General features: G+C 58.5%; 2 protein-coding genes across 6 annotated transcripts; both read right to left on the minus strand.

Moving 5' to 3' along the window:
* Nucleotides 1-347: 347 nt before the first annotated feature.
* Nucleotides 348-4,552, minus strand: SLC35C2 (solute carrier family 35 member C2). The gene is made up of 9 exons (XM_053394816.1): nucleotides 4,418-4,552; nucleotides 4,178-4,319; nucleotides 3,252-3,315; nucleotides 3,089-3,161; nucleotides 2,831-2,999; nucleotides 2,649-2,732; nucleotides 1,249-1,424; nucleotides 860-989; nucleotides 348-734 (listed from the first exon to the last, which is right to left on the minus strand). The coding sequence occupies exons 1-9, from the start codon at nucleotides 4,526-4,528 to the stop codon at nucleotides 625-627; spliced, it is 1,059 nt and encodes a 352-aa protein (XP_053250791.1). The 5' UTR covers nucleotides 4,529-4,552; the 3' UTR covers nucleotides 348-624.
* A 1,395-nt stretch (nucleotides 4,553-5,947) lies between these two features.
* ELMO2 (engulfment and cell motility 2) lies at nucleotides 5,948-18,699 on the minus strand. Of its 5 annotated transcripts, XM_053394817.1 has the most exons (21): nucleotides 18,543-18,698; nucleotides 18,097-18,137; nucleotides 17,811-17,883; nucleotides 17,566-17,616; nucleotides 17,194-17,375; nucleotides 15,653-15,752; nucleotides 14,553-14,704; nucleotides 14,385-14,463; nucleotides 14,079-14,114; nucleotides 13,289-13,339; nucleotides 12,890-13,012; nucleotides 12,670-12,804; nucleotides 11,949-12,053; nucleotides 11,749-11,857; nucleotides 11,049-11,185; nucleotides 9,915-10,078; nucleotides 9,708-9,820; nucleotides 8,771-8,878; nucleotides 8,461-8,543; nucleotides 8,266-8,343; nucleotides 5,948-6,735 (listed from the first exon to the last, which is right to left on the minus strand). In XM_053394817.1, exons 1-21 carry the CDS (start codon nucleotides 18,618-18,620, stop codon nucleotides 6,535-6,537), a joined length of 2,199 nt encoding a protein of 732 aa, XP_053250792.1. In that variant the 5' UTR covers nucleotides 18,621-18,698; the 3' UTR covers nucleotides 5,948-6,534. The 5 variants fall into 5 exon arrangements, with proteins under 5 accessions (XP_053250792.1, XP_053250794.1, XP_053250793.1 ...); XM_053394819.1 differs by lacking the exon at nucleotides 17,566-17,616 and having other exon boundaries at nucleotides 18,543-18,699; XM_053394818.1 differs by lacking the exon at nucleotides 14,079-14,114 and having other exon boundaries at nucleotides 18,543-18,699.
* Between the last annotated feature and the right edge of the window lie 72 nt (nucleotides 18,700-18,771).

Genomic DNA, 18,771 nt, shown 5'->3' on the forward strand with positions numbered 1-18,771 from the left:
CTCCCAGCCTGCTTTCCGCAAGGACACCTTCTGGTCCTATGCCCAACTCTCTCTCTGCCCACACCCTGCCCAGGTTCGTGGCAGGTTTCTACTGCTTCCTCCAGTAGCTGGAGCTCTGAGTACCATCTCAGAAGTGCCTAGTTCTGAAACCACCATGATGCCCCCCCTTCCAAACTCCAGGGACTGCTGCAAGAGCATCTCGGCTGCTGCTCTGGCCTCAGCCCACTTTGGTCCCAACACGTCTCCCCAAGAACCAGCTGGTCCTCCAACCCCAACAGCCTTTTTGCTTCTTAACACATTCACGTGGCACTGCCTCTGACCCTGAGGGGCACGCAGGCCAGAGGGCACAATGTCGCCATCCATGAAGGCTCACAGGATGGCACAGTCCGTCTCACTTTACAGCCTCCCCCAAGCTCCCTCTCTGAGCCACGGAGACCCAACGCAGCGCCTGCACCTGCCAAGCTTCCTGCGGCTCCCCCACCCCCGAGATCTTTCCCATAGCACCAGGGCCCAAGTGCTTCAGCCTCTTCCCTTCTAAGGGGCCCCAAGCCCCCCCATTTGAAGCCCTCCGGGGTAGCCGGCTCCCCCTGCCTTGGGCTCTCTTGGCTGAGCTGCTGGCGTGTTTCAGCGCTGGGGGAATCCCGCAGGGTCCTCTTCCTCCTGGTGGTGGAGCAGCAGCAACTCCAAGTCCGGGCTGGAGCAAGACTCCTTGGGCTGCCTGGCGCCCTTTTGCCCTGCGCAGAGAAGGAGGCACTGGTCAGCCGGCCCCCAACAGGCAGCAGGGCTTCTCCGGCCCCCACCCCAAACCTTGGCTATGCAGGAAGCCCAAGTCCCAAGACCCCACCACCCCCAACATTACCTGTGGCACTGAGAGCCTTCAGCGCAACGTGGAGGGAGAGCCCCAGGAGGCAGACGACGAAGCCCAGCCAGTTCAAGAGGCTCAGGTGGTCTCCCATGAGGTGCGTGGCCAGCAGAAGAGTGCAGACCTCCTGAGGACAAGAGCAGGGGTGAGTCACAGCCGCCAGGACTGGCGGCCCCAGAAGCCAATCGAAAGTCTCACATTGGGAAGGGGGTGGACTGAGTACTTCTCACTGGGGCACAGAAGCCCCTCAGGCCTCCATGGGACAAAGGGAAGACCCCACCCCAAAGACTCATGGGCTCCCACCCGGGGCCAAGCAAGAGGCGACTGGGGCCATGGGTTGGCTGGCTGGGCAAGGAAGGGCCAGAGGAGGAAAGGCCACCCAATACCTTGAAAATGCCAGAGATGGACAAGGTGAGGCTGGAGGTTTTCGACACCAGGAGGAACTCGGAGAAGCCCAGCCCAAAGGCCAGCAGCCCCCCCAAGGCCAGCTTGCCCAAGAGGCCCAGCAGAAGGTCCACCTCGTGGAAACGGAAGAGCTTCTCCGACGCAGACAAGGGCAGGCCTGGGGGGGGAGAGAGAAAGAGAGAGAGGGCTCAGGTACCTTCAGGGCCCTTTACCTGGAAGCAAGTGCCATGGGTTGGACTTCCAAGGGAGGGTGCTCAGCCCTAGGGGCCCTCAGTGCTCCTCCTGCTAAGCCAGGGGCCGAGGGAAGCTCAGCCCTGTTCTGGGAAGGCCAACCCACCTTTGAGCAGGCAGAAACTCAGCAACAGATTGACAAACACTCCAAGGGTTTCTCTCCCCCTGCAACCAGGGAAAATATTCTTTGCAAATGAAGAGGAAAGTTGCCTGACCACCTGCGGGGGGGGGGGCTGAGGGGTCCACTATGAGCTTTTTCTACAGGAAGAGGAGCTGCTCTGGTGACCGCAAGACTGCACTGAGGCAAACAAATAATTCCCAAGTCCAAATACAGCATTTCTTTGGGTTTCTACAGTGGTGACAGTTTTGATTTTAAATGTTGGTGGTTTTTAAAATTTCCTATCAACTGAGATGCTTTTGTCTTGTAGCTCCAGCTCTAAATTTGTAATTTCTGTTTGCTGAGAACTAAAGAACCAGCCGAAAATAGCCTGACGGACGTGGCTTTTCCCCCTGCTCATTGTTCTCTTCCACTTATGCACGATGCGCCATGCCTGGCATCACAGGGCGCTGTCTAGCCACATCCATTCACTTCCCTGGGTCTATGACCATCGATACCACCCAGCGCATTCTGTCCACGCCTGACAAAAGACTATTATACATTTCCCCATTTCTCCCCAGAATCTCTCCCTCCCTCCTTCCACATGACTGGAGCTCTGAACATACCAGCCAGCAGCTTTGGAGAAGGAACCTAAACCATGCTTGGCCCCCAGTAAATGCCCTTGATCCATGGTTCCCAATGTGGGGCACAAAACCCACAGGGGGGCAATTTGATTTTTAAGGGGGGCAATTTGAGAATGAGTTATTAACAGTTAGTGGCCTTTTAGGCTTCCTCCACGTGATTAGTTCACTTTTTGAATAATAAGAATTATATGTTATGTGGGGGGGGGGGAGGATTTTAGAGATGCTTAGGTGCGGCATGGCCAAAGAAAGGTTGGGAACCACTGCCCTAGAGTAAGCAATCCCCAGACAAGCACCCTTTTGGGGAACTGCTCCCCTGGGAGAAGATTTCCACCTGGATCCCCTGCTTTGCTGCTCCCTCAGCTTCCCACTCAGGTGTCATTTCTGCCCCCGTCTCACCCAGACAACTTACCCTCAAATGCAGCGAAGAGGGGGAAGAGGCCCAGGAACATGGCTGGCTGCAGGTGGAACATGGTGTCTATGGGATTCTGGAGTCCTGCCAGGAGGGTGAGAAGGGGGAGCCCATCAAGGAGGAGGAAACGGAGCATGGTGTCGCCTGCCCCCCCTCAACACCCGCCCCAGAGGGGCACATACCCAGCTCGTCCTTCTGCAGAAGTATCTGTGTCAGCGTCCAGCGGATTCCGCCCAGGAAGGAGGCACCCAGCACCATGGCAAAGCCCTCCATGTCAAACTGCGTTGCCTTGTAGGTGAAGAGGAAGAGCCCCCCCGCAATGAGCAGCACCACCAGCACCAGCGCCGCCCTCTGGTGGGAAGAAGAACAGTGCAGGTTGGCTGGTGCCCGCAGGCCCAATGATCCCCTCCCGCTCAGCCTTGGGGGGGCTGGGCGCTCACCGGCTCCTCCAGCTTGAAGACCAGAGAGAAGAACAAGATGAAGAGGACGGCCGAGGACTTGGTCATGGTGTAGCTGCAAGGCCAGGGAGGAAGGAGGCCGTCAGGCAGGCAGGCAAGAGAGACGGGCAGCGTCTTCACAAGACCCCCCCCACCCCATACTCACAGCGAGACGGTGATGTAGAGGAAGCTCCAGTTGCTGAGCCCCACGTCCAGGGCCGTCGACAGAGCTGAGAGGCAAAGAGAAAGAGGACCAAACAAGAGGTCAGCTTGACTGTCCCACCCACAGCTAGTCAGCCAAGACGTGTCCAGGAAGCCCCCAAGACGAGGAGGATGGCCACAGCCCTTCTCCTTTGCCCCCAAGCGACTAGCATTCGGGGATAGACTCCCTCTGCACATGGAGGCTCCTCAGTCAGGCATCTCAACTAGTAGCCACCTTCCTCCCCTGTGACTGAGCTACTGGCCCAACCACCACCTCTTCCGGCGGTAAAATATGGAAGAACAAATTGTACATTCCGCATTTTTTCTTCTCTTTCCTGGGTCCCTTTCCCTGTGGACTCCAAGTGTGAGGATCAGGAGAGGAGAAGAACCAACTGCTGCTCACCACAGGAGCAGCTGTATTTTCACAAACCGAGAAAGACGGCATGGAGAGGTGTGTCCTGCCCCTTCGCCTTGATGCTTCTGGTCCTGCCTGCCTGCCTGTGCAGAAATTCAAGGCTAAAGGTCCCCCAGGGCCGGATTGAGGTTTGATGAGGCCCTAAGCTACTGAAGGTAATGTCCAGCTGTCCATTGTCATTGTTTTTTGTGTTGAATATATCCTAGATGATAATTTACGGACCTAATAGGTATCTAAAGCCATTTGCACATAACAAATGGGAACCTACACAACACAAAACACTGTTGCTGTATATCGGTTTTATTTTATTTGTTTTTTATCTTATGCTTTTGGAAATGTACATCCAGTGTTTTTTCCCTTTACATTTTTTGGGGGGCTCTAAGCTAGAGCTTGTTGAGCTGATACGTAAACCCTGACTTCCCAGGAGCAGAGGCAGGCAGAGAGGGAGCGGCCCCCGGCCTTTCCCGCGGCCTCACCTGCGGGGCCCACCTGGCGCAGGTAGGCGGCCCAGGGCAGCAGCGGCCGGGCGGGTCTCCGGGCGCAGCGGCGCGTCAGGCCCGAGAGCGCGAAGATGACCAGCAGGTGCAGCAGCGTCATGAAGAGCGGGAAGCCGAAGCTCTGCGGGGGGGGGAGAGGGGGGAGAGGGGGGTGAGCCGGGGGGCGGGGCGGGGGCGGGGCCTCGTCCTCCCCCTCCCCTCCCCTCCCCCCCCGCCCACCTTCATGATCCACTTGTTGTAGAAGGTGATGCCGATGGAGAAGGCGTAGTAGAGCAGCACCAGCCCCGCCGCCAGCGCCGCCGACCCCGCGCCGCCCCCCGGGGGCCGCATCCCGACGCGCCCTCCCGACAGCCGCTTCCGCCACAGGCCCCGCCCCTTCCCGGCCGGACCACGTAGACTCGCCGCGCCAGAGCGGCCCCTTCCGCCTTCTCCGCCGGCGAGGACGAGCGCCTCCTGGCGGCGCCTGCCGTCACTGCACCCTGGGGAGGCGCAGCGCCCCCGGCTTCCTTCGCGGACGGCGTTGCATTTCTTGCCCCGCTTCTGGCCCAAGGAGCTCAAGGTCCGATTGCCTGGTTCTCCCCCTCCTCCTCTGATCCCCCATCCCTGCGAGGTAGGCGAGGCCGAAGCAGTCGCTGGCGAAGGTTCCTCCCCGTGGCCGTCATGGGCCGGGGGTGAATTCGAACCCGGGTCCTGACTCTGATTGCTGCCGCTCACTTGCAGGCAGGGCCCGCCGGGGGCCGAGTGGGGCTGCTGCCCCCCCCCCGGTCCCACTTGGTACGCCCATGAGGGGCACCTGGCTGGCTGGGAGGCCTGATCCCCTTGTCACTGCGCCGCTGCACCAACCACCTTTCCCGGAGGCACCCAGCGGGCAGATCCCGAGCGGCCTTGAGCCTGGCACGGCTTGCTCTTGGGAAAGCTCTGCAGCATCCTTGCCGCAACAGCTCTTCCAGGGTCTCCCCAAACATCCAAGGATGGGCCCCCGGTCCAAGTGTCTCCCAGAATCCTCACCAGTTAGGGGTGGGAGTCCAGCCCCGCAAGGCATCCATGGGCCCCTGGCCAGCTAGACCTGCCCGCCCGCCCCCCCTTCATGAAGTGGCCCAAATTTGGCTGGAATCCAACCAGCTACTCCAAAAAGGGAGCAGGGGGACAGCAGGGATGATTGTGCCCACAGGGTTTAAGCTGAAGCCTTCGATGTGGGGAGGCAAGACACAGCCCCCTGCCAAGCAGGCAGAGAAGGGTTGGGCTGCCCTCGCAAGGGGGGTCCGTGTCCCCAGTCTTCCAAAATTGCAGGAAGCCTCACAAGCACCCATATTCTGCTCAAAATAAGACCTGCATGAGCAGAGCCTCCGGTGTTTACTGCCAGTTTTCAGAGGGGAAATGGGGCGTGTTGCTGCCCACTCACTTGCACTCCTCTGGAATCCAGGATTTTGGCACCATCTTCCCCAGGCAGCTCTCACTTCTGCCTGGGGTGGGGGGTGGGGAGAGGCGCTGGCACCCACAAGAAGCAGGAAGCCCTTTCTCCCTCCCAGGGAACAGTCCGCTTCTGCTTCAGCCTGGGCAGAGTCTTCCCTCCCACAGCCTGGTCTGTGCAAGAAGGAAACAGGAACCGGCAAAAAGGAGGAAAACAGCCTTTAATGCAAAGATCGGGGGGGGGGGCATGCCAGGTCCAGCCTGTGCCCTGTGCCCCACTGCCAGGTCAAAGCAGCTAGACTGGCAGCCTTTCTTGGGTCAGGGTGGGTGGGTGGGTGTCTCAGTGCTCTTCCACCCAGGGGGGCCTAGATGAGGGGCAGGTGCTGTACCAGGGGCTGCATTTGCCACCGCTGGGCTCACAGGATGGAGCCCCTGCCTGCCTGGAAAGTAAGAGAATCATGTAATGGTAGAGTTGGAAAGGGTCCCCAGGGTCGTCTCGCCCAGCCCCCTACAAGGCAGGCCCCAGAGACAGTCGTGGATGAGGCTCTGCTGCCAGCCCCCATCTGCCATGCCCCCTTCCCGGGGAGGGCAAGAGCCCCAGCGGCCTCAGGCCAAGCACATCAGGCAAAGGCACACGAAGGACGGCTCTGCAGGGAATGCCACGGGGGGGGGGGCTTCAGAGCACGCTCAGCCCTCCAGCGCAGCCGGCTGATTCTGGAGTAGCCGGGCTCTGGCTGCCCCCTGCTGCAGGGTGGAGAACAGCTGCCATAGAGGGGAGAGTCTTGTAGCATTAAAAAAAAACAACCCAAACGCGACTGCCCAGCAGGATCCCTCCTTCCGCAGCAAGAAGAAGAGGTCCTGGGCATGCGCTGGAGGGGCCCGGAGGCTGCCCCCCCCCTTGGCCCTGCCTCTGCTGCCGAGGGGCGTCATCCGTAGTGGTAGACAAAGTCGTAGCTGCTGGGCTCCTTGGGGACGGGCGGGGGCACCTCCGGGATGGGGATGTTCTCCAGGTCCAGCAGGCGCAGCTTCATCTCCATGCTGAGCAGCGTGTCCAGGTCACTCTTGGTCAGGTCGCTGCCCATCTCCTTCCCCAGGAGGGCGTTCAGGCCGTCAATCCAGATGCAGTACTGCGGGGGAGGGGAGTAGGGACCTGAGACCCCAGGACAGACCACGGGGGTGGGGGTGGCCTGGCTGCCCCTCCTCATGCCCCCTGACATGTTGCGGGGGGGGGCACCTGCCCCCGCTTCCTTCATCACAGAATCGTGGGGTTGGAAGGGACCCCGAGGGTCATGTGCTCACAAACCTCCCAGGGAGTCCTCTCCCCTGTGAGAAGAGGATGCCGGACTCAGGGGCCTCATCCAAAAAGATCTTCCCATATAATGGCATCTAATAACCTTCCTTCCTTCCCCTTGAGTTAAGGGGGTCCAGGTCTTGTCCCCTCGCCTTGTCTATGCCATTATGCCACCTTCCATGGACTCACGGACCTGCCGTTTAATTTCTTTGGCTTTTATTTCGTGCCTTGTTTTTACCTGACCGTGATCCATAGCTGTACATGGCCTGTATATTGCCACCAGACCCTGCCTGATAACACTGCAATTTGCAGAATTTTGCATAACCTTTCGTTTTGGAAAGCAATACACATTATTTCAAAACAAAACCAAACAAGAAAATCAGGCTCCTCAACCTGCCACGTCCCTCTCTCCTCAGCCACTGAGCTCCCTTCCATTTTCCATGGTGGGGTGGTTCATGTCTCTCCCCCCCCCCGACTCTCCAGAGACTGAGCAGCTTTGCAGAGGCAGGCGAGAGAGAGAGAGAGGGAGGCAGGAAGGAAGCTGGTGTGCAGCTACATGGTCAGCCCTGCAAGTTTGAAAAAAGGAGCTGAGGTTGATGGAGAGGAAAGAGTTAAGGGCGGGGGCTGAAGAAAGCAGAGGTGCAGCGCAGCAGCTGGGGAAATGGAGAAAGAGCAGCCCAGATGGGGCAGCCGGACACAGAGATTGTTCTAAGAATCTCCACGTGGAGACCAGGGCTGGCTTCCCTAGCTGGGCGGAGGGGCACCAGAAAGCCTCCTGGGTAAAAGGCAGGGCCCCCACCCCCTTTCAGTCCTCCTCTCGATTTTCTGGGCCCAAGAGGAAGGAGACAGTCTCTGCTTCACCCACAAACGCTCTCCCCTGGTTTTGTGAAAGCCCCAAAGCCCCAAGTGGCCTGGGCTTCCTTCAGAGAGAACAGCCCTTTCCCTAGAGGAAGTGACAGGAGATAGGAGAGCTGTCGTCAAATCTCTCAAGGGCTGCCCCATGTTTTCTCCTGCTCTGGAGGGCAGGACTCGAACCCATGCCTTCCAGTTACAAGAAAGGAGATTCCAGTGAAACACCAGGAAGAACTTTCTGGCAGTAAGAGCCGTTAGACTGTGGAAGGGTCTCCCTTCGGGAGGTGGGGGAATCTCCTTCCTGGGAGGTCTCTGAGCAGAGGTTGGACGGTCATCTGTCAGGGATGCTTGAGCCGAGATTCCTGAATGGCGGGGCTGGACTAGATGGCCCTTGGGGTGCCTTCCAGCTCTACAATTCAATGACTCTCGGAACTGCAGCCAGAAGGAGGAAGCGCATTGCGGGAGCAGGGCCATCCGTCAGGAGGAAGGCAGCGTCCCCTCGCTCCTGACTCACCTCATATTTGTTGGGGGCTATGAAGTTCAGGGTCTCATCCGGATTGTACAGGATGGAAAAGGCCAACTCCAGAGCCTCCTGCGGATGGGAAGAGGGAGAGCAGGGGCTGGTGAGCCAAGGAGGCCAGTCCCCACCCCCTGCCAAGGACACCCCCCGCCCCCCGGGTCTTCCTCACTCCCCTTCCCAGCCAGCTACCTTGTTCTGCTTCAGAGCCCCCTTCTCCTTCATGTGCGGACAGTCCTTCCCAGTGACGACGGCCTTGATGTCTGCAACGGGAACTGGCGAGAGAGAGGGGCTGCTGGTCAGGCTGGGAAGAACAGCGGGAAACCCCCTTCCCTCTTCCACAGAACCAGAGAGTTGGGAGGAGGTACCCCTGGGGGTCCTGCGAGGCAGGAATCACAGCGAAAGCCCCCCAGGGGCTGCTGGCTGCCCTTGCCCAGAGGGCTGGTCATTGAGCCCCTGCCCAGTGCCTCGCCTACCCCCCCCCACCTGGCACGGCACTCACTCTTCTCCTGCAGCGCCTCAAAGGTGACCTCCCCCTGGGCGTTGTCCTCCAGGTCCCCGTAGTGAAGCACTTTGTGGTTCAGAGCCAGGCGGCAGAACCAGAACCGCTCTGTGGGGCGACAACAACAGCACACGGCCCATAAGAAGGCAGGGAGGCCGCTTCTCTGAAATCACGGAGAAGTGGACTTCCTGTTTTGCAGCAAACCTGGCAAGCTGCCCTCTCGGGTGCTCTAGCGCCCAGGAGGGGTCCCAGACGGAGATTAATGGGGGGTAAGGGGCATGTAGCCCCATACCTTTCAAGGAGATCAAAAGGGCACGACCCACAGTCGCCGGTGAATGCCTTTTTTTGTTTGTGAGAAGGGATGGAAATCTCCGTCTCCCAGACGAAAAGGCAAGGGCGCTGGGCTCAATGGCTCCGTCCTAGGACAGTCCCAGGAAGCTCCCATGGTGAGCTGTGGAATACCTTTGAATCCGGACATACTTGGCAAGTGAAGAGGCACCCCTGAAAAAATTCTGATTTATGCTGGAGGAGAAAACCATCTGTTTGGAAAGGTTTGGAAAGAATGAAAGACCCCAAGGGGGGGCATCAAGCCACGGGGCCCAAATGCCTAATTATGATTATGATTTATTTCTACCCCACCCACCTGGCTGGGTTTTTCCAGCCACTCTGGGCAGCTTCCGACAAAAGATTAAAAATGCATTAAAACATCAGTCATTAAAAACCTCTCTAAACCTAGAATCTAGGACTCAAGGTAGACTGCCTCTGGAGCTGGAGGTTCTATAAGGACATACATAAGATTAGCTCACAGGAGCTGACCAAATGTCCCAGAGGGAAGCCCCCAAGCGGGACCCAAAGGCAAGAGCAACCCTCCCCTCCTGCAGAGCCAGCCGTGGCCAGGATTCCCCCCCCCCCGCCCTCTCCTCCCCGCTGCCCTCACCTTGCCTCCGCCGGTTCCCAATCTTGCGGAAGCTGCTCCCCTCGCAGAGGCGGTTCAGGCGCTGCTGCTTGATGAGCTCCAGGATCTCGGGCTGGATCTTCTCCCGCAGCTCCCTGGGGGGCGGCCACACAGCAGCCGGTGAGCACCCCCCACTGTCCCTGCCAGGCGCCACCCCCAGCCCTGACCCCCCCCCAAGCGGCCACTCACATGATGGGCGGGGAGTGGAAGTCGTCCTGGCTCATGCGCTCCGACTGGCGCAGGCGCAGGATCTCCGAGTAGCTGAGGCTGCGCAGTTTGCTCTTGAACTGGTCCAGGGAGCTGGGCTTCGAGGGCAGCGCCCGCATGATCTGCTCCCGCACCACCTGCATCACCTGGGAGAGGGGGGCAAAATTATGCCTGGCAGGGAGAACGGGGGGGGGGGGGAGGAAGGGCTTCTTCACGCAGAGCATCGTTAACCTGTGGAACTTCCTCCTGCAGGAGGCAGGGGTGGCCTGGGTGGCTCTGAAAGGGCTATTGAGGCCACTGACCACAGTGGCTCTGCTTTGCCTCCCTGGTCAGTAGCAGGAATGCTTCTTGATGGCCCTCGCTGGAAACCTGAGGTGGGAAAAAGTTCTCTCGCGCTCAGATCCTGCTCATGGGCCTCCCATCATGGGCAATGTGGCTGGCCACTGAGAGAACAGGATGCTGGGCTAGACTTGTTTCACGCTTTTATAGGATGATGTGTCAATGTATCCACAAGGGATGGGATTCTCGTGTTCCTGCCTTTTGCAGATCCAACAGGCCTCCCTCCTGCAGGGCATTTCCATGCTTCTCTGACCCTGGAGAGTGGGAAGCTTATTGGTATTACTAGAAGGGCACCAGCAGCTGGCCAAGGAGGTATATTTAGAGTCGGGAGGGCAAGCAAGCTTCTCCTTGAAGCGTTCCAGGGACACGGAAGGAAGATAAGGGAATGTCAACAGGCCTTTCCTTACTGAAGGCCAGAAGACAAGTACAAAAGATGAAAACAGAGCAGAGCTGGACTTTTGACACTCCTTGACCTGTAACCTCTTTTGATACATAAAAGCTTTGTTCAAATGTCCTTTGAAGCAGTCTTTGCTCGCTGGCAATGCTGCCCTATTGTGCAATAGTTTTAATCAACTGGGTCCTTACAAGGTGCTTTTGCTTGCTAGTCTCTTGGTTTCCTTGCTATTCCTTGCTAAAAGTGTGTTCCCTCACCTGGGCCAGACCAGTGGGGCATTCTGTTCTTATGGAGGAGGAGGGAGGGGAGATAACCCAGCTGGGCCGGAAGAGCAGCTGCCCCCTCCACCCCCCACCCCTGCCTCTGCCCCACGGCCACCCCACCTTGTTGAAGTCCTCCGCCGTGGCCCGCATCTCCTTCCAGGTCTTGTTGAGCAGCTGGATGCAGATGGCAAAGAGCTCCTCGAAGGCGCGGTCGTGGGTGAAAAACATGGGGTGGTAGTCGTTGCGGCCCTCGTTGGCTGGGGGGGGAGGGGGGGGAGGTCAGAACAGCCAGGATGGCACCTCGGGGGAGCGCCAGGGAGCAAGAGGAAGCCAAACACGTGGGAGGAGCATCGTGGCCACAGTCAAGCAACGTGAATTCCCTGGTTGGAGGGGGCCCTTTCCATCCAGGGGCCACTTTCCTGCACAGGCAGCTTCAGGGGGTCACATGTCGCCAGTGGCAACTATCGGGTGCAGCCAGAGAAGCGAATTTTCCCTTTGTGGAGCAGAGCCCACAATCCAGGCATGGAATAACGGAAGGGACCCCGAGGGTCAACGAGTCCAGTCCCCAGAGCCAAGTAGCCCCCAGCAGATGCCCCCCAACCTCTGCAAGGAAACCTCCAGAGAAGGAGTGTCCGCCATCTTCCCGGGGAGGCCGCTCCGCTGCCATACTGTCGTATGGAACAGGCAGACCCTCTTCCTCGGACTGGCTCAGCCCGCCCAGGGGCTTTTTGGGCGGAGGAGAGAGTCCCCTCTGGCACAAGGGCTCCAGAGAGAAGACTCTGTGGGTGCTCCCCCTCCCTCCTCGCCCGACTTCACTTACGCAGCTCCCCGACCTGCAGGATCTCGCACAGCATCTTGGTGAGCTCAATGGCGCTGCGCCCAAAGGGACACTCGTGCTTATCCTCCCGGCTGCTGTTCTCCAGGACGATCTGTGGGGCAGGAAGGGAGCAGAGTGAGGGGGTGGGGCTGGTCCAGGGGCCTCGGCCTTCGCAGGGGGCGTGGGGCACCCTCCCCACTTACCCGGATGTAGGTGTCCTGGTGGCACTTGGCCAGGTAGAGCATGTTGTCCAAGGCCAGCATCCCCGGCGGGGTCTGGGTGAAGTCCAGGGCAGGGTTGATGTGGTTCTACGCGGAAGAAAAACCAGCGCCTGCCATCAGCAGCAGAAGGAAGGAGCTGCCCCCACAGGGTCCCCACTGCTGAGGGATTCAAGGCAGCGAAAAGGAAGCAGAAAATTCAGCTGTGGAACTCCCTCCCACAGGATAGCTTCAAGAGAGGGCTAGCAAACTTGCTGGCAGGACCAGTGGCCAGCAATAATGGGAACTGTAGTCCAAAAACAGCTGGAGACCCAAGTTTGGGAATTTTGAATCGCATTAATAGTTTTGATGAACGATTTCTGATATTTCCTGGCATTTTGAAATACTATAAATTTACTTAATTGTATTAATCATTTTGATGAATTTGTTGTTGTTTGCTTTACTTACATGTTATTGCGTTTGACAGAATAGCGACTGCAATGTCAGTTGTTTCCTAATGTTATTGTGATGCTTGTGAGCTGCTTTGAGCTCCCCATTTGTGGCTGGAAAAGTGGACCATAAATATGAAATCGAATCAAGTATCCGTTGCTGGAACGGCAGGAGGGGAAAGCGCTGCTCTTGGGCTCTGGTCTGGCCGTGGGGAGAACAGGCTGCTGAATGAGGAGATGCCCCACCCCCGGCCTGAGGGTCTTGGGGGGCTGCCTACCAAGAAGCCCAGCATCTTGTAGTCCTTGGTGTACATGGCTCTCCTCTTCTCTGTCCCGCCCCCAGGCAGGCTGTTGCTCTCCGACTCGGCGTCAAAGGCGATCCTGCGCAGCTCAAAGATGATGTCCCTCTGGGCCTGGCGAGCGAGGAGAGAGGGCAGAGCGTGAGCCCAGCGCGGAGGCTGCCGCTCACATGGAGGGGGCCACAGTCCTGCCAATCACCTGGTCGCTGGGGTCCATTTTGGTCATCATTCTCTCCTCCAGGAGGTTGAAGGTCAGGACCTGCAGCACGTACAGCTGATGGGCCATCTCCGTCTTGATGGGGCGGTTGCCCCGGATGACGTGCTGCGGGAGGAGAGGGAGGGAGGAGGTGGAAGAGGCTCACCTGCCAACCCCTCCCTGCGCGAGCAGGGCCAGGTCCCCCTTCTGGCCCCTGACCAGCGGGGGACACGCCTGGTTGGGGGGAACAGGAGCCCCCACCCTCTGCACCCAGAAACACCCACAGCCTGCAGGCCAGAGACCGTGCAATGGGGGACCACAAAGACTGGGCGCCCTGAGACGAGGCTGAGATGGTTGCCCAGAGGCACGGCTATGTCAAGGCTGAAGCCTGGTCCTACTCACTGCCAGGATGATGGAGCGCAGGTGCTTCTGAGCAAAGGCGTTGGCCATCTCCTGTTGGGGGTTGACAGAAGAGAGAGAGAGAGAGGAAACTCCAACCGTGCCCCACCTCCTGGGGGGGGGGAGAAGGGTGCTGAGCAGCCTAGCAGTGCCGTGGCAGCCTGCTCCAAGCACAGGAAACGCAGCCATTCAGCAAAGGGGCTGCTCCCACCCTTGGAGAGTCCTCTGGCTGTCCATCACCCAAAGCAGCTGCAGCAGCTGGAGGAAAGCTGCACCCCAAAGCCCTCCCCCCTCAGCAACCCCGCCAAGGAGCCCAGGCCACCTGCACTCCCTCTGGGCCCGTCCCTGTGCACCTACAGAGCACACCCCCCACAGGATGCAACAACAAGAGACCCAAGCGGTGGCAGGGGGCGGAGCGGAGAAGAAAAAGAACCACCCTGGTTTTGCCCTCAGCAGATGAGCCAGGAGCTGCAGCCCAGCTTGTCCAGGAGGGCAAAAAGGCCTCAGCAGCCAAAGAACCAGGGAGGAGAAGGTGGCCACAATCTCCCCTCCCTGTGGACACATGCAAGGTGTGCAAGCCAGATAGACGTGTGTGAGAGAGACAGACACAGGCAGAGACGGAGACAGACGGAGACGGAGCAGGGCTGCCTCTGAGGTGGAGGCAGAGGAAGGGTACGGGGGTCTCTCTCTCTCTATTTATTCCCAAGACATTTCCACCCCGCTTTCTGGCTCTGAAGAGAGAAAACACCAGTGCTCTTAGAGAGGAGCCTCTTGGGCTGAGGGATTTACTTACAGTGCAAGGCAGGTCTAGCGGGTTAAGGAGCTTCTCCTGCGGACAACAGGAAGCAGAAAGACACAAAGAGAAGCCGGCAGAAGAGTCAGCACACAGAGACCCTCGCAGGGAGGGCGGGCGGGCAGGCAGGGGGGGACGGGGGGACGGGCAGACACAGAGACGCAGTGCCACGCAGCACATCCACAGACCGGCCAGTCACCACCTGGGGAGGAAGCCTTCCTCCCCCCTGCCCCCCATCAGCGAAGGAGTGCAATGGCTGGTGCCCTCCCCTCCCTCCCCATGGCACCCCCTTGCCCGGCCACCCACCTGCCTCTTGTCCTCCGGGGCCTTCAGAAAGAGGGCGTTGATCAAGGCAATGGCATACGTCTGGATCTCCTGGTTTGAGCTGCAGGGGCACAAGGGGGGGTGAGCGGCAGGCGGCTCCCCACCTCCTCCCACCCTGACAGGATGTGCGGTGCTGGAGGCGCCACTCACACTTGCAGGTGGGCAATGAGCTGCCCCACGCTGATCTCCTCGGCAATCTTCTGGTAGAGGCTCTGGCTGTTGAGCACCATGCTCTCCAGAATGGCCAAGGAGCGCTGCAGGATGGAGACGTCCACCGTCGGCTGGCTCACGTAGCCCGCGATCTGGGGGGGGGGAGGCGGAGGCCGCTGAGCGCCAGAGGCATGCATGCCCACTGCCCTGCCCAGGGAGCCCCCCTTCTCCTGTGCCGCCTGCTAGGACTGTTGCTTAAACTGGTTTGAAGTCCATTTTGTGATACAGTGGTACCTTGGTTCTCAAACGCCTTAGTACTCAAACAATTTGGAACCCAAACACAGCATACCCGGAAGCGTTCCGTTTTGCAAACTTTTTTTTTGGAAGCCAAACGTGCTCCATTTTGAGTGTTACACTTCCGTTTTGAGTGCTTCACTGAAGTCTGTCTGTTTTTGCTATTTATTTTGTGTTTTGTTTTTGTGGCTCTTTTTTTGTCTGGAACCCAGTTCAGCTACTGACTGTGTGACTGCAGTACATTATTTATTGCTTTCATTTTATGGATCAATGGTCTCATTAGACAGTAAAATTCATGTTAAGTTATTGTTTCGGGGGTTGTTTTTAAAAGTCTGGAACAGATTAATTCATTCTGCATTACCTTCTATGGGAAAACGCACCTTGGTTTTGGAACGCTTTGGTTTTGGAACGGACTTATGGAACGGATTAAGTTTGAGAACCGAGGTACTACTGTATCAGTTTCATTGTTTTTGACCTGGCAATATATCGCGAATCACGGTTGCTATGCAAAAATCACGATGCAGGAAAAACCACGAAGCCAGCCAAGGCTTCTCTCAGTTCCTGCAGCCCCTGTTAACTCTGCCAGCTGAGCTCTCCCCGGCCTCATGCAAGGGCAGCGAATCCCAAGAGCAGGAGCCAGCAAAAATCACAATGAGGGGGAAACTGTGAAGCCAGCCGAGGGCTCTGCATAGCTCCATCCTTATTTCAGACAGGGCAATATACTGGTACATTGTGATGCTTAGTGGGTGAGATGTTGAAAAGCAGCAATCGCCCAGCCCTGCCACCTGCACTCATGGAGGCTGTACCTGTTTGATGAAACTGATGGACACCATGTCCCAGGAGATGATGCCGTGGTCCATGAGCTCCAGGAAGGCTGTCAGGGTGAATGCCAGCATCTCACTGTAGCTGCAGGGGGCACAGGGGATGGCAGATCAGTAGGGGGGGAGGCACCCGCAGGGCTCCCTCGCTCTCCACTCATGGCTGGGCAAGGCAGCCCCTCCAGAGAGTCACTCTGCTGGGCGACGCAGAGCTGCAACCGGGCACCGTCTTGGCGGTCTCACGTCAGCACTTAGTGGGCAATGGGAAAGGCAGCCGCCTGCTTCTGGGGCCTCCTGGTGTCCTCAGCACCTGCAACCCACAGAGGCCAGAGGCAGGAATTTGCACTCCCTCCGTGCTCTGCCGTCTGGAGAACCAGAGCAGAAAAGGGAAGGGCAAAGCAGGCCGGGCACTCAGAGCCTGGCAGTGACAGAGGAGGATTTGCTCAGGCCACTAAGAGGCTCACGGCCTCCCTGCGCTTGCCCACTAAAAGCCAACGTGGATATTGAATTAACTATTCAGCAGTTTTAAAAAACCATATTAAATGGTATATATAATACCATAAAATATTCATTACAAACAGCAATGAAAACAGACTTTGAAAACAGCAGGCAGGATGCCATTGCCAAAATGCAGATAAAATCAAGTTTAAAAAGCCGAACCAAGTTACACATCTAGGAAGGCTTGGCTAAGGAAAGGGTGGCAGCGTTTGGGCCTGTTAGAGAAAATGTAGGAGGCAACACAATGGAAGTTTGTAAAATCATGCATGGCATTGAGAAAGTGGAGAGAGAAACGTTTTCCTCCCTGTCTTCTAAGGCCAGGGCTTATGGATATCCCACGCAACTGAACGCTGGAAGATTCAGGACTGAGAACACAAAGTCCTTCTTCGCACAGTGCAACTAAACTGATGGCCATCGCCTTAGAAGGCTTTCAGAGTGGATCACACCAAGTCCTGGAGGAGAAGAGGACGCTGGGTGGCTCGGCTTTGCCAGTCAGAGACAGCCATGCTTCTGAATCCCAGTTGCCGATAACCGCAGGTGGGCACCTGGTTGGCCACTCTGAGAACAGGCTGCTGGACTTGGTGGGCCCCCTTGGGCGTGATCCAGTGGGGGGGGGTCTTATGTTCTTACATTACAAGACTAAGTAATGGGGAGAAGACCCAGGCCTGGGAGGATTGTCTTCTAGCCAGTGGCCTTTTCCCTCTTTGCGCCCCTGGGTGTCCCAGGGACCAGCATCAAATCCCGGCTGCCCCCTCCCATGCCAGGAGGAGAGAAAGAGCACCCAAGCCAGGTCCTGCGGAAGAGCAAAGAGAAGGCTGCCAAGGAGGTGGCGCCCAAGTCTCTGCTGCCTCCCCTGCCCTCTTGGCAGCCCTGGGGCAGCTGCCCCCCCCAACCAAGAGTGCCCTGCTCCAGAAGAGGCCGGGGGGCTGCAAATAGCTGCAGTGCTGGAGCAAAGAGAAGGCCAGAACTGTCAACATTAAAGGACAGCCCCTCAGGGAAGTGAGCGCTGCTGGTGCTGGATGCCCACTTACTGGGAGAGGAGCTTGGTGCCGCTCTCCACGAGGCGAGTGAGCACCGAGATGCCGTCCATGTTGATGAACTCTGTGGCAAAGGTCACGTCCGCAGAGAGCTTGGCCAGCTCCTTCATGGCCTCCAGCCGAGCCTCCATGCTGTGCGACTGCGTCCGGTCCATCAGCTGTCGGGCGGCCCTGGACTGGGGGGCAGGGCAACAGCTAGCCCCTTGCAAACCCCAAACCCCTCCAGGGGGCTCCCCTCAGCCGGGCAGGAGAGAGAGAACAAGAGGAGGGGGCCTCGTGCCATGAGCCCAAAGCCAGCCAGCAGGCTCCATATCCTCAGAGGGGGATAAAGAACCCCCCCACCCCCCAGAGGCAGCCCAGACCTACTGGAGAAACCGCCAGCTGGAGGATGGTCCCATTCTTGATGTCACAGCGGGTCTGCAAGGCAAGAAGGGGGGGCTGCTTAGCACGACTGGGAGAGGAGCGGAGGCCCCCCAGCGGGGCTCCTGGTCTGCTTCTGTGGGTTTCCTCCAAGGCCCCCATCCTGATCAGAGTTGCAAGGAGCTGCATGGCACCCCATGGCCCGCTCCCTGCTTTTTTAGATGGGGGGTTAGGAACCAGCCCCCACGCACCTGCTCTGTAATGTACAGCTGGGCCCCATCTGCGTAGCGCAGCGTGTAGTACTCTGGGTTGGGCAGCGACCACCTAAGGGGGGGGGAAGGACCATGTCAGCCTCCTCCCTCAGGAAGCAAGCTAGCGGGGGGGGGCAGGTGAGCCACACCCAGGAGCTGGAAGAGCAACTGAGGGGGCTCAGAGGAAGGGATCCAGCAGCTCCAGAGCCCCAAGCAAGCAGCTGGCTGGAGTTGGGGGGGGAGAGGCTAGCGTGGCCCCATGAAGCCAGATGTGGCTCCCACTCACCCGTCACAGACCTCCTTGATGATGGACGCCAGAGGCCGCTTCTGAGAGAGGCAGGGGGAAGAAAGAGAAGCCTGTAACTCTCTTCTGGACGGCAGGTGATCAGCAGCCCCCCCCCCCGGCCCACCCACCATTCAGCACTAGAAGGCCTGGACACCCCAGGAAGCTGACAGTTGAAGGAGTCAGGGCAGAGAAAAGAAAGCCCTTCTTAGCAGAGAACTCCCTCCCACAGGAAGCTGCTTGGCCACCAGGGCTTTCCAAGAGGGTCAGACCCATTCTGGGAGGAGGGCAGGGCTCTCAATGGCTACCAGCCACATGGGCTCAGCTCTGCCCCAGCCCACCCCCAGTTGGAGGCAGCCAGGTGCTGGTTGGCCACTGTGAGAACAGGATGCTAGATGTGGTCCCTGCCCCCCTCCCCCCGGCCCGATCCAGCAGCCTGCGCCTGTCACCTGGTCAATCTCCAGCAGCTGAGCGTTGGCCCCCGGCCACTCCACAGCCACCTTGACAATGTCCGACGGGGGTGGCATCCCTCCTGGCTGACGGCCACCTCACAGGTGGGGGCAAGGAATGGGCCTCCCAAACCTAGCCAGAGGGGAAAGGCAAGTCAGCTCCAGTGCAGAGGGATTCTGCCCGAGAGATGCCCCCTCAAGCAGGCACTCTGAGGACCCAGCAGCACCA

Source organism: Podarcis raffonei, chromosome 6, assembly GCF_027172205.1.
Source record: "Podarcis raffonei isolate rPodRaf1 chromosome 6, rPodRaf1.pri, whole genome shotgun sequence".
Lineage (NCBI taxonomy): Eukaryota > Metazoa > Chordata > Lepidosauria > Squamata > Lacertidae > Podarcis > Podarcis raffonei.